This window comes from Struthio camelus, chromosome 6, assembly GCF_040807025.1.
Source record: "Struthio camelus isolate bStrCam1 chromosome 6, bStrCam1.hap1, whole genome shotgun sequence".
Taxonomy (NCBI): Eukaryota; Metazoa; Chordata; class Aves; order Struthioniformes; family Struthionidae; genus Struthio; species Struthio camelus.
In genome coordinates, this window is record NC_090947.1 from 3,842,920 (window position 1) to 3,856,420 (window position 13,501).

Below are 13,501 nucleotides of genomic sequence, written 5' to 3' on the forward strand. Positions count from 1 at the left end.
AATGACAAATCAGGCAAATAATGACCTCCGGTGCCTGTTAAGGCCTTGTTTGTAGGTAGCAAAAATTTGTAGTCGGTATGTAATTTTGAAGGCAGTCAGGGTAGGATGGCTAAGCTGGGCCCTGGTGTTCGTGCGGCCATCAGTCACCCTGCTGGAGGCTGCAGTTGGCACTGTCCAAAGCCCAATGACGATAATAATATTGTATTCTCCAAGATAGCGGAGCGCCACAAGGAAGCAGGCTGGAGTCTAATCGATGCTCAAAGACACGCTAGGATGTATCAGGACCTCGGCATTGCTGCGAAAAAGTCCATTTGTTTGAAAAGAAGGAAAAGGCACGACACTTAACACATTAGAATGGATTATTTCATCAATAGGTTAATAGAAAACCAGGAGACAAGTTCTCTTCCCGCTTATACATCCGTACTCCCAACGCGCGATTAAGGTATGAAAAATGAAAGCAGACTGGGAAAGGGTCTTTATATACTCGAGACGGTCTCCCTTTTCTGAGGGGTGTCAAGCCTCGATTTTGCCTATTTATATGTAAATTTTTGTCAGGAAAAGCAAGTTTTCAGCTGGGAAATTGAGCCTCTCTAGTTGTTGCTACCTGCTGGGACTTGTTAAACGTTTCTTAAAACTGAAGGTTTCGCGTATCGGAGGATGTGCGCAATGAAGACATTTTTAACTTTGACGGACTTTTTAACTTTTAGATGGATCTAATTTAGGTAACGTTATATATTTTAATTTCAGTAAGGTATATTCTGAAGTAAGGACTTCGCTGAGATCTCCAGGTCTCCGTTTTTTCCTTTGAGTATAAAGCATTGCAGACCACCGAACACTTTATTAAAACAATATATAGCTAAACATCATAGGGTGTTTAGCTATTCCTCTGCAACTTCAGTTTAATAACTCTTTTACAGCGGCGTTGCTGTCTGTGTGGTTTGAAGTCCTTTCTCCGTGTACACGAGGACGACGTTAAACAGGCAGCCTTTTGCAGACGGGGCAAAAGAAGAGTTCAGCGTTAAAACCAAATTTGGTGCAGGAGCACATCACCTACTGAAACCACAAGCTCCATGCTGTTTTGTGGCCGGTACCCACGGGTAGTAGACAAGTGGTTTTTCCAGGCTTAAACCTTGAGCTGAGAAACTGAGGTTTTCATTAAACATCTGAACGACTTCACGTCGCTGACCCTTTTCTGTGGAAACAGCCGTTTGAGCCGAGTTTTCGGAGGATGTTAAAAAAAAAGTTCCCTCAGAGATTTAGAAAGAAAATTAAAAAAAAAAAAAAATGTTTTCGCACTGTGTCGCGTGATGTTCGTGCCGTCCTGAAGGACGAGGGGCCTCGACGCTGCAGCGGGAAAAACCGTTTTCCCCCGCACTTGCCCTGCGTTTCTTGCTAATAGACTCGGCGCTGAATCAAAGCGGGGAGCCTTCGCTTTGAAGTGTTCCAGAAACGACTCATAATTATTACTGCTCCAATTTCTACTGCCCTTATTTCTAGAAATAAAATTTGTTTTAAAAATCCCTTTTTACCAAAGAGTTACGTGCCAGCCAGTGTGGCATCGTTATTACTTGCCAGGGTAGGACGATGTGACAGCCATAAAGCCTGCAGAGAGGTGAGCCCTGGCAGATGTGTGGTCCCCTGCCCAGACGGGGGCAAGCAGGGATGGCCGCGGGTGAATAAAAGGGGACTTTGCTGCTATTTTGGTGCGAGTCGCTGTTGGGTGCCAGCAGTATCGTGGTGCACCGACGTGGACGTTTCGCGAAAGGAAAATACCGTTCCTGTCCGATGAAACTTGGGCTTAACGTATTGTTGGCTGAGTTGTACTTCTCGTGCTGCGAATGCACTTTTGAGGCAAAACATGTAGATTTTAAAGACCGGAAGGACTTGGTCTCGCGTAACGAGCGCAGCATTTGAGTGCTTTTGTACGATATTTTCTGCTAATTGGAGCACAGCAACTCAGAGGACTTGAAAGTTTGCTGCAATTCTAGTAAAGCAATGGTGATGTTTGTTACATAAAGAATATGTGCTTTTGTTTTCCAAATAAGCATTTAGTTTGCAGTGATTTGCCGGGGGGGAGGGGGGGGGAATGACCGTTTGCATAGCATTAATGCCTCCTTGGCGCTCTCCAAAATAGTGAAGTAACGCCTCTAAGCTCAGTGCTACAAATGATGTTTGTTATTGTTCTGATGATTTAAGCCCGTTACATCATCACCTAAACTGCTAAAGTTGATACAAGTACAGGCATCCAGTGGGGAAATACAGTGCTTTAGAGCAAAGGGAACTCTTCTCTGTCCAGCTTTTATCATTAATTAAGCAGCATTTTACAGTAGTTGTTTTGTATCTCATTTTGTGCCCTCTATACAAATACTTTGTGCTTTTTTTAGTTCCCCTGGTCTGGTTTTGTCTATTCCAATAGCCGATCCATTTAATCTTGTCAAATCTCGTCGCATTTTAGAGCCTTAAATACAGTTTTGGATGAAAAAGAGGTTGTCCGTGCAGTCTGTGGATGTGGGAGGCTCCGTGTGCATTTTCTGTGCGTAGCTTGTCACGTATAACAGGCTTGTGCTCGTATTTTACTTCTCATGCTATTTTGACGTTTCTTTCCCCCCCCCCTTTTCTTTTTTTTTCTTTTTCTTTATTTTTATTCTGTTCTCTTTTTTTTCTCTTCCCCTTCTGCTCTCTGGACGCAGCCAAACGCAAAGCGTGGAAACTAAACCGTGTTGGTAGCCTGCGAAATATATACAGCAGCAGCAGCACCAACACCGAAGGTAACAAAACAACACGTTTTAGCTGACCACCTCCTCTCTACCCCTGATTTTTTTTTTTCTTTCCACCTACTTCTCCGAAAATTGTCCTCATTGTGGCTCTCCCTTACCAGATGCAGGAATGAAAATCAAATTTGCCCAAAGCATGCGTGCTTTCGTCTTGTGTTTGCAGAGTCACTCCCGTGGTCTTTTCATTTTGTTGTTGTTGTTGTTTGTGCATTTTATTTTGCCATTCGTGTTCCTTTCAGCTTACTTAAATTTTGACCTTTCCCTCCAGTCGTGCGGTGGTGATGTTTAAATTACTTCAGGAACCCATTTTCTTCTATTTATTTATTTATTTTTTTGTTTTATTTTATATTCCCTTTATACATGTGGGCACTCAATGTAATATGTCCCAAGTTATTACAGTTTTTAAAAGTGTTGGTATCAGGTGTAATGATCTGTAGCCAAATACAATAGTGTGTGCCGTGACATTTAAGTAACAGTCTTAATTTGTTTTGTGGAAGCGTTCTCCATAATGCTCTTTGCGGCTCTAATCCAAAGGCGAGACAGTGCCGGGTCATTTGCATGTGCTACTCTTGCTTGTAAATTCTGTATATTGTTGTATTTCTAAAGGTCACCTGGTGCCAAAGTTCACAAATTGGCTTACATTGCCCTTTTTTTTTTTCCTTCCCCACCCCCCCCCCCACTGAAGACAGCCGTCATGGCTTTTGTATAATAGCAGATTGAATTTTTTTTCCTTCTTTTTTTTCCTTCCTCCACCTTCGTTTGAACAACACAATTATAAACTTCCTCTTTTTTTCTTTTTCTTTTTTTTTTTTTTTCTTATTACAAATGTCGAAGGTCAGAATTACTTGGAAGCCAGGCAAGGAGGGGGAAAAAAAAAATCTCCGCAAGTCAGAAGAGGGGAGAGCGTGCGAAATATGGAATGCAAAATAGGTCACAACTCAGTAATCTCATTGTAATGGGGGGGGGAATTTTTTTTTCACATAAGTGCAAACCAAATGGGTCAAGTAATCACAAGCGCATGCCCTAACACTAATTGACTTATTTTGGAATGATTATAACTGTAATATTTTTCTTAATGTCACTGTTTTCTGGGCTGTTGATTTTAGTGATTGCCAAGCAGTGGCATTAAATCTCCTGTAAATTTTAAATTGCATGCTATTTCTGTAAACAAGTCCCTATGTTCACATCCTGATCATTAACCTTTGGTGATTTATATCACCATCCTTTTTTTTGCACAATTACTGCTGTACTGCTGTCGGATGCCTTGCTCTCGCTGCCAAATAAAGTGCATCGGGGAAACAAAAGTGCAATTTTACTGCAGCTTGTTAAGGAAGCTTTTTTTAATTATAATTTTGTTCTATTTCTCATTGTGAATGTGTAAAATTGTTACCTTTTAGAGCAAGAGTAGCAAAACTCTGTTTTGATCCTTTTCTCATTGAGCACTGAGTGCAGAATATGAAACGAGAGAGAAAATACTGTTGGAATAAGTTTGCTCCTTTTTTCCCCCATTTAAAAGGAAACTAAGTAGATACTAACTAGATACTTTTTAATAATTTGCCATTCTGTATGTGTTTGCTGTTTTCGATCTCCTAGCCAGACTTTTTTCTTCCCATCAGATGCATTGGGTATATTTGGTACAGATTTACTCTTTGAGAACCCTGTGGTTTTGTATCTACTTGTCAGTAAAATTTCAATAGTGAAACAAGCATAAAGAATTACTTTTTTTTTTTTAACCGTAAAGCTCCTGTTTTTACGGTATGTGTAGTTTGAGGAGTGTTTTACCATATTGATCAAACTAAGTATCAAAGGCAAGTGGGATGAATGCATGCACCTTGATTCGTATGGGAACGTGTCCCTGACAGCCGTGCTTGAAGAGTTTTGAGAGATGTCACGGGGATGAAGTTCTGTACCTAAATTGCATAAAAATGTGTCTGTCTTGGAAGTATTAGCCCTACCGAAGGTCCAGCGTCCTCCGTAATTTTGCATCCTTGAGGCTGTACATTAAGCCTTTGTATGAGAGCCGGAATTGTGAGATGGGCAAATGTAGAGTTAACGAGCAGAGTAAGTACTAAAAGCCACATGTTTAGATAATTATGCCTTCAAAAACGGGAATGGTGATAGGAAATGACAGTGCAGAATAACAAATCTGCTTTGGTCTTTAGCACATGCTTGCTTAATTGCATTTATACCTTTCCGACAGAACAAAAATACTCCTATCGGGTACAGTCTCTTCTTTTTTTTATTTAGGTCTTCTGCATCTTTTCAGCTAGCAAAATCTCTCCTTGAGACGGAGAAAGCAGTCGCTGTGCTTGTTAGATACTTCTCGCAAGGGGATTTCTGCATGGGCCTCCCTTTGGGGATCTCCTCGCTTGCACTGCTGCTTGCGCAGGGCTACCTATAGGCTGCGCAAAGTGGCGAGTCCTCTCCAAATCCAGGAGAGATCTCCTCTCTCTTAGCTGTATGACAGCAAATGAAAAACTCCCACCTGCTTCTTCTTGCAGGCAGCGAGGGTTCAAGCAACCTTTTGGTTCTCTAGGGGAAAAGTATGTCATATCAGCTTGTTACACTTAAAACAGACTCTGCTCAGTTCACTCTTGTGGAGGTGCTTGAGCCTGCTGTCATAGCAGGTTGGTTAAAATACAGGATTATTCCTGTGCCAGCAGAAGTTGCAGCACGGTCTGGGGAAGCATCTTTCTAAAATTAACCGACTGCTCTGGATGCTGCGGTTAAATGCTCATAAAGAGCTTAAATCCTCATTTTTCCCGCTCTTTGTGGACGCATGTCTGACAGCAGAGTTGCACACAGCTCTCCTGGAGGACTTCTCTTCTGTGTATCCACAGCCTCCAGGACTACCTGTTGTCTGAAAGGTAGCGATGCCTTTGCCATCCTGAGGCTATGCCTATGCCGAAGGTTAGCGGTAGCTAACCAGAGCAGACCGAGGGGAGGCTGTTCTGTGTGCCAGAGGTACGTTCTGCCCGTCGACTGGCCCGCATAGGCTACAGACAGCATCTCCTGGTACCTCTCCGTTAAAGCTCTTCAGCTTTGAAACACCAGGAATTTTAATAGCAAACGGTAGGCTCGAAACATAGGTCATGTTTTTAAAGGTCTAACAACAAGTCTAACGCACGTCTAGACTTAACGTACTGTACGAACCGAATTTAAAAACGACTTTGTGGGTTTCTTCCCAGCACCGTTGTCTTGGCATCCAAATAAAACAACAAGTACGTGTGGCGGGGGGAGCCGAGTCCCCTGAGCTGGAAACAAGCCTTTCATCTGCGGTTTGTCATTCACGGGTAGTGATTTAAAGCAGCGCTACCGAAAACGTCTTCCAGTGGAACGCAACCTTCGTCGAGAGCTGTGGGCAACTGATAGCAGAGCGATGTCGTCCTGATAGGGTTGATTTTCAAAACTAATTAGATTTAGACACTGGGTTTGGAAAGGGGAGAGAAGTATTAGCATAGTCATGCCCAGTGGGACATGGCACAAATATTTCCTTAATTGAGGCGGCTAATAAACATACTTATCTTCCAAGTTACAGGGATAATTTACGCCAAGTGGCAAAAGGTAATGATAGTTAACGTTGTACGGTACATGAATAACACGCATCTTTGTTGTAAACAAATTGCAGATTGTAAACATCTAATGTTTATTGCTAAGGCACCTCAGCAGCTTTTCATTATCATCCTTTTGAAAAGATGAAGGGTTATTAAAGAAGGGTGCTTGAGCAGAAGCGATTTTTTTTTTTTTTTTGAGGTATGAAGGGTGTGATAAAGAGGGAGTTTAAATAGGTCTCAGTGTTACTTCAGGCATGCTTGAATAGGTTTCAAGCTGTAACCTCAACTCCTGAAGATGCTTTATGGCCCTCTGAAATATGTCACCGAGGCTTTTGGATCTGCACTTGACTTGCGGTCTCTGGAAAATACACCCTGTGTTAGCGGCATAGTCCACCAGACGTGCGCAGTGAGCGACTGCTCGTACCCAAGGTGCTGGCCCGCTCCATCGTGCAACCCAGCTAGCGGCGACTGCACTGTGCAAAGCAGCTAGCGCACAGTCGGGCACCTCGCGGAAGCAGCTGGGTATAAAGCGCTGCCTCGGAAAGTAAGATGATCCAGTTTTATTTGTGGTTCTGTCCAAACGTTCACGTAGGCCTGCAAGAAATGTCTTAATCCCAGCACGTCTTTGCCGTACACCTACGCGGTAGTTTTTCTGTTTAAATGCAAGCTTTTGGGGCGGGCACGGTTTATGCCTGGAGAGTGGCGGATGGAAAGATGCCCTCATCTTCCATGGCCTCAAACTATGCCAGAAGTCACCCGCTGTCGCTGGAAGGTGTCCGGGGCTGTTCATGCAGTTCTTGATACTAAGACTAAAAGAAGCAGGAAGTGGAAACACTAAGAAAAGGCAACGACGGAAAAAATACGTGCGGCGTAAGCAGTGGTACCGCGTAGCCTCTTGGAAATGGTGGCGGTGACGATTCACGTGCTATTATATACAAAGTGCTGCAGTTTTCCTGCAACTCATGGCTTGCATGTCCACTTCCACTGGTCCGCTGGGGAGAGGGGGGAAAAAGAAATCACTTTTGTTTTGGGTTGCGTCACATCATCACCTTACAATTTCAGCTCTTTTCCCATCTTAGCCACCCCTTCCCACTTAAAAAAAAAAAAAAAAAAAAAAAACTAAACAAACAACAAAATTTTTTAGGCATCTCCTGTTGATAATAACTTCCAAATGTAAATCAGTTGCAGCTGTTTGTTAGCACTTTAACCCTTTGTCTGCTACACGTCCAGGAAATAATTGATGACTGATTGGTCCATTAACCTTTTACCCAAAAAAAAAAAAAAAAGTTTGACAGCCCGGACTTGTGTAATGAGGAGGGATTCCCAGTTTGATGGCTGAGTTGCTTGCCCTCGAGGAGGCAAAATTAGCCTCCTGGGGCCTCGTCTGCATAGAAACTGGACACAATTAGTGTAATATCCGGTGTTATTAATGTAGTTTGGAGTAATTGGGCAGGTTGATTTCGACAGGTTGATGGGGCTAAAATACTATTATAGTGGACCTTTCTGTGAACAACTGTTAAACATGGAAAACTGTTTCATAAAATTTTGTGATTGGGCTCGTAGGGATTTAAACAGCGCAACCTATAATTTTACTGGAGAGTGAAAAAAGGAACAGTTTTGTCCTGCTGCCTGGATTTTTCTGTTTGTGGATGCAGGGCTTAAGGATTTGCACTTTAGCCAGCCACACCACAGGTATTATTGTCTTTGTTGGGCTCGCTTTGTGGGTGGTGTAGAGTAGGCTCTGCTGTGCTGTTTCCAAACTGTGCTTGCAAAATATTTTTTCATCGTGTTTAAGCAGAAAACGTATTACTGAAGTCTTCAACTAGTGCACTTGCTTCTCACCTGCTGCGTTTTTAGTGTGTCATCAGCACTGACCAAGTTCTCAGCCAGATTACTGATGGCATTAAAAACGCCCTTCCAGGCCAGGCTTTAAGACTCTTCTATAACCCACAGGAGGGCAGAACATATTGGGACATATTCATCAACCTGTAATGTGGATTTTCCGTCCCTTAAACCCCGAAGGATGAGCATCTTTCCCAGCCTACAGCTATCGCACTTAAGCAGAGGCATGTTGGGGAGCTTCCCAGGACAGCAGCAGCCAAGGTGGCAGCTTGTCACAGTGTCATCTGGTCACAGCAAAAAAGGTCAGGAGGTTAAACCAGAGAGCCTTTCCTTTGGGAAAAGGAATAAAAGAAGGACCATGGGAATGGCTGAAGGTGTTTCTTGGATCACACTCTAGCCTTACTAGCTGGTTGTGTGTCTTGTGCAGTAGACCTTGTGTAAGCAGAAGAATAGCATTAATGTAGCGTTTTGGAGGAGGGGGGGATACTTGCAGAGATGTTGTTGTGAGCATGATATTTCAAGCTTGCTTTTAAAGGGTTGAATGCCAAATAATGCCGTATAAAACAGGTTGGACTGCAGAATTTATTTCTGATGGCCAAGTCCTATCCCCTTCTTGGCCAAGAGAAGCCAGTTTCATGTACGTGATCAGGGTTGTTGGCAGATAGAAGACAGGAGAATTCAGGTATGTCGTCTCTTGATTTTATATGCTACTGCCATACTCAGTCACCTAGCACGACCGAAATGCTATACACTCCTCACTCGGGGTGTATTTAGGTTCATCCGTTCTCCTTTCTGTAATAGGCAGCCCCCGAATGCTGCGTTGGCTCCGTCAGCTCTGCACCATGCTTTGGGCTTGCATGGAACTAGTACAGCGTACGGTCAGTGGGCTAGCGGAGAGAAGTACGGCCAAGACGCACAGCTGTCCAGCACAGAGCTGTGAATGGAGAAAGGCAAGATGCTCAGAGAAAGGAGAGAGAAGGACGTGACATGTAGGAGACGGAATGAAAATAAAAAGGGCCTTTGTTACTGCATGTCATAGCATCACTGCTCCCTCGCCCGTACTAATACGTATGTCTCAGTAGCACTGGCAGTGAGTAATTACCGTGCAAATCTTAGCATTTATGTTTTATTTACTGTTCCTGCTTACGGAGTTCTTCCTTCTGGTATGCATTTACCAAAAAACTTTGCGTTCCTCTGTGTGCTCGCTTCTAACCTGCATGCCTGCACAGAAGGAGGGGAACCTTGTTTGGATGGATGGAAGCATTTGCAGTCAAATCATATAGCAGGTTTTTTTGAACCAGTGGACTTAGTGACTGGGCATTTGGAAAATCCTCCTTGAGCAAGACTTCAAAAGTGCAAAGATGTATCACTTAGAAGCCATTAAAAAGGCTAAGAATGATGAATTTCCTAAATTGGCGCCACTCTACGGGAGGCTGCTACAAGCGGATTTAGTTTTTCTTGTTCTCTTATTTTGCCAGTGTTCCCTCTTCTTTGTCAGGGCCCTCTTCCTCCAACGAGGCTTTCTGGAGGTGCTTCAGCTTTTCTTCAAGAAAACTGCGTTTTCCTAGAGAGGGCAGCGTGCAGGGCTGAAAGCAATTTCCTTTATTGTTAATGCTCTATTTTAGTCACTCTTGCATCTTTTCCCTAAACCCATGAAGCTCCGTTTGGTAATTGTGGCTTTTTCCATGACTTAACCATAGCATTTTGCATAATGACTCTACCTGATTTGTTTAACACTATATTGCTGTAACATAAAAGCAGTAACACAGTTATAAAATTGTACAATTGCACTGTTTCTCTTCTTTTTCTTTCCCCACTTACCCACACACTTCTTTTTCAGTAAAACTGCAGCTTAAGGTGTCCTCATTCACCTTGAAATAACCTTCACCTCCAGCTTTATTCTCAGCTCAAGGTGCAAGATAACCTCCTCCCATCTTTTGAAAGTTCGTTAAAGCACAGTCTAATTACCTTCTCCTCTTAGCAAGCTGACCTCCACAGGCCTCAGTGTGACTTCAGAGATTTACACCAGTGTAAGCGTTGGCCTTTCTAGCATGGAGTGTGTTCAAGAAAACCGGTTGCCCCATCGGTTGAGCAAATGACTTCCAGTGAGCAGCACTCCTGCCTTTAAAGCAAGGGCTAGATTTGTCACTTATCTTTGCATGCTTATGGATGACAGGGTAATGCAGGAGTTTCGTGGCTCTGAATGTATAATAAGTCATTAGTAGACGAGTGAATGTAAATGCCCTTTCTAAAGCCCATTATGGCTGATGTTCACCAGAACTTTGTGCTCTATTATTCTCTTCCTTTCATGCTTCATGCCTGCCCTTCCTAATTCCACTTTCTCTATTTCAGCTTCCTTGATTTTTTTTTTTTTTTTTAAATTTGACTTTGGTGTCCCGTGTGGTGGTAAAGCGTGCACCCGTTTAGTTCAGTTTTGCTGCTGTTTTCATACACTACGGTCCTCTGGCCTGAATACTTGTCCTTATGCTCTAGTAGCCCCAAGGATATTTCAGTGACCCTTTCTGCTAGCTTCTCAGATCATTTGCTCATCTGCCATGTCAAACATGAAAGTTGAACAGGCTGAACTGTTGTTAATCCTGTATCATAACCCGGTATATTTATGCTGTAGAAAAGAAAATGTACGTATCTGGTCTTAACATGTTACATCAATGCATGTACACACATGCTTGGAGAAACAGGGTAGATTGTCAAACTGTTGTGTCAGCTCTTTATACTCCGTTCATCTCCTATTTTGGGACACACTTTGTTTTTTATGGCATGTAGGTCTTGCCCACCACAGACTTAGGTCTAAACAGCGTTTGTTAGCCACGTTATGGTTAGGGAAAGGGACACACGCACACCCTGGAATTTTCCATATTTACCTAAAACAATACTTTTATCCATGTGAAATAACATTTTGTAGGGAAAAGCAGTGGATCAACAAGTTTTCTGATGCATCATACACCTTCAGAGTCTTTGGACATATTTAGCCTCAAACCTCAAATGTCCAAAGCTGTATTTGCTTGTTACGTTGCAGAAATGCTCATCAGATAGGATCGTGTTTAGGCCTAGCTATTGATACCCTTAAAGTTAAATTTTCTTCCTATTGTTTTTTTCCAGAACAAGAAGAAAACTTTGAGTTTATCATTGTCTCTCTCACCGGCCAGACTTGGCACTTTGAAGCTACCACGTATGAGGAAAGAGATGCGTGGGTACAAGCCATAGAGAGTCAGATCTTGGCCAGTTTACAGTCGTGTGAGAGCAGCAAGAACAAGGTATGGGTACACAGAGTACTTATTTTCAAGTAACAGGACGTTGCTCACTAAAAGGAAAACAAAATCATCAGCCCTGTTTTAAAAACCTGCACTCCTAGAGTCATGCGTGTGCTACGCACAGATCAGAGCAGGATTAACCAGCTGCGTACCTGTGTCAGGTATTTCAAGAAAAGTGGTACTGTAACCTGTTTTGCGATTCGGTTTTACAGCAATTGAGTAAATTACTTACTTGGAGTTAGAGGTCTGTAGCGGAGTCCTGAAGGGAAGCCTGTCTTGGAGGAGAATGGAGGCAGACCCAAAACCCAGCTTATTTACTAGTCAAATCTCTAGCTTAAAATTATTGAGCTCCTGCATGGCAAAGTTAAATTAAAATTAAACGTTCTGGTTGGCCTAATAAGAAACGTTCATCCTCATGGCTCTACCTATGATGATGTCATATAACTCACAGAAATCAAAAATAAGCTATTGCCTTAGTGTCTACTGTTGTACAAAACCTATGTGCAATTTTTCTTGTCTTTAATTATGCTGAATTGATTCTTTATGGTTTTGGGCTTTAACTAATATAACAGAAAGCTAATCAAGAAATGGTTCATCAAATCTTTTTTGAGGAAAGGCGAAAATGGCCAAAGAGGAACAGGCCCTCTTCTTTGCTATACTTTCGTATTGTGGCAGAAGTGACTTATTCTCCTTTCCTATCAAAATAAATGTCTAAAATCTGATGCTTCTTCAGCCATTGGTCATTTCTGGAAGGGCAGGAAAATGACTGATTCTGGAGACTCTGTATTTGCAGACATTTTACCACTGGAGAGCAAAACGTCGAGTAGTAAGGGAGGGAGAGAAATGGGGAGTAATTGTTCAGACCTGCACGTCCTTTAACACCATCCACCTAAGAAATATCTTCAATCATTTTATATTGCTAAGAAGGAGAAGTAGAAATTTTTGAAATGAATCCCTGCATCCATTACATCTTTACCAGAGTAGTTCAAACAGCAGTATTTATCATCATGATATAATTTACTTCCCATTTTGTTTAAAAATATACATATATACATATATATATATATATATATATAAAATATATATATATATATAGTTCTGAAATGGGGAAGAATCACTGCCTATTTTTTTGTGCCTGACTTTCATGGAATTAAATGTTCTAATATGCATATGTTAGAACCAAGAACTATACATATACATCAGAATGTGCTGCGACAGAGAAAATTTGTACCCTAAAACTTTATCAAAAAATTACTAATACAGAGGATGAAGAGTGCCTGGTAATATTTACTACACAGTAGCTATAGAAAAGATTGGACTTTGCATATGCTAAATATCCTTTTAAAAAGGAGACTCCATTTACAAGATTATACTTGTACAAGGAGCTTTTTTGGTTATACACTTAACCTGCTACAACGCTCAGAGAAGTTTCCTCTGAAGAATATTACTGACGTCTGGAAGCACGCAGAAGAACTAACGGGAATAGCATAAGAGCAGTTACTATGTGTCCTGTTGATTGGGAGTGTGCATCTCCACATTGCAGTGCTTAAGTCCTGGTCCTCATCCTGCTTAAACCAATTAATTGTAAGGAGTCCATAATTTAGTACAGCTAACAATTTTCTTCTCCGAAAGCTTGCCAGGTGGTTTAGTTGAGTAGAGCGTAACTACTTGTACCTAGTGACGGTCTCTCCAGGTCCAAGGAAAGGTCATTGGCAGATCTTCATGGAGAGAATGTAAATGGGAGCAGTCTGATTCGGTCTGACCTTTTGATGATAAAAGGCTTTCAGTTTCTTTTGCAAACCACCCCTTAGTCTTCATTAGCGAAAGCACACACATCAATAAAAGAAATTGATTTTATAAAATAGTATTCGCATCTGATTTATCTCAAGAAATAAACCTGCACCGTGACTACCTTCCTTAGTAGCAAGATGCATTTTTAAGCTTGGCTTTCCTCTGCGCAGCCTCCCCAGTTGTTTGAGCCCAGTCCAGTGTCTCCAAACTGCTGGGTTTTCCTGTGCAGGATGAAGAGAGCTTTAGGAAAAATCTTGAGATGTCAGAA

The 13,501-nt window shown here is 42.1% G+C and overlaps 1 protein-coding gene across 11 annotated transcripts in view; it reads left to right on the forward strand.

Moving 5' to 3' along the window:
- AGAP1 (ArfGAP with GTPase domain, ankyrin repeat and PH domain 1) overlaps window positions 1–13,501 on the forward strand; it is a 403,925-nt gene that overhangs the window by 341,151 nt on the left and 49,273 nt on the right. For 7 of the 11 annotated variants that reach the window (XM_068947772.1, XM_068947774.1, XM_068947773.1 and 4 more), the window contains one exon: window positions 11,291–11,445. In XM_068947772.1, the coding sequence (XP_068803873.1) occupies window positions 11,291–11,445 (155 nt within the window). Of the gene's footprint in view, window positions 1–2,690; window positions 2,769–11,290; window positions 11,446–13,501 lie in introns of all 11 variants that reach the window. The other 4 variants (XM_009685790.2, XM_068947767.1, XM_068947770.1 and 1 more) reach the window with 1 other exon arrangement.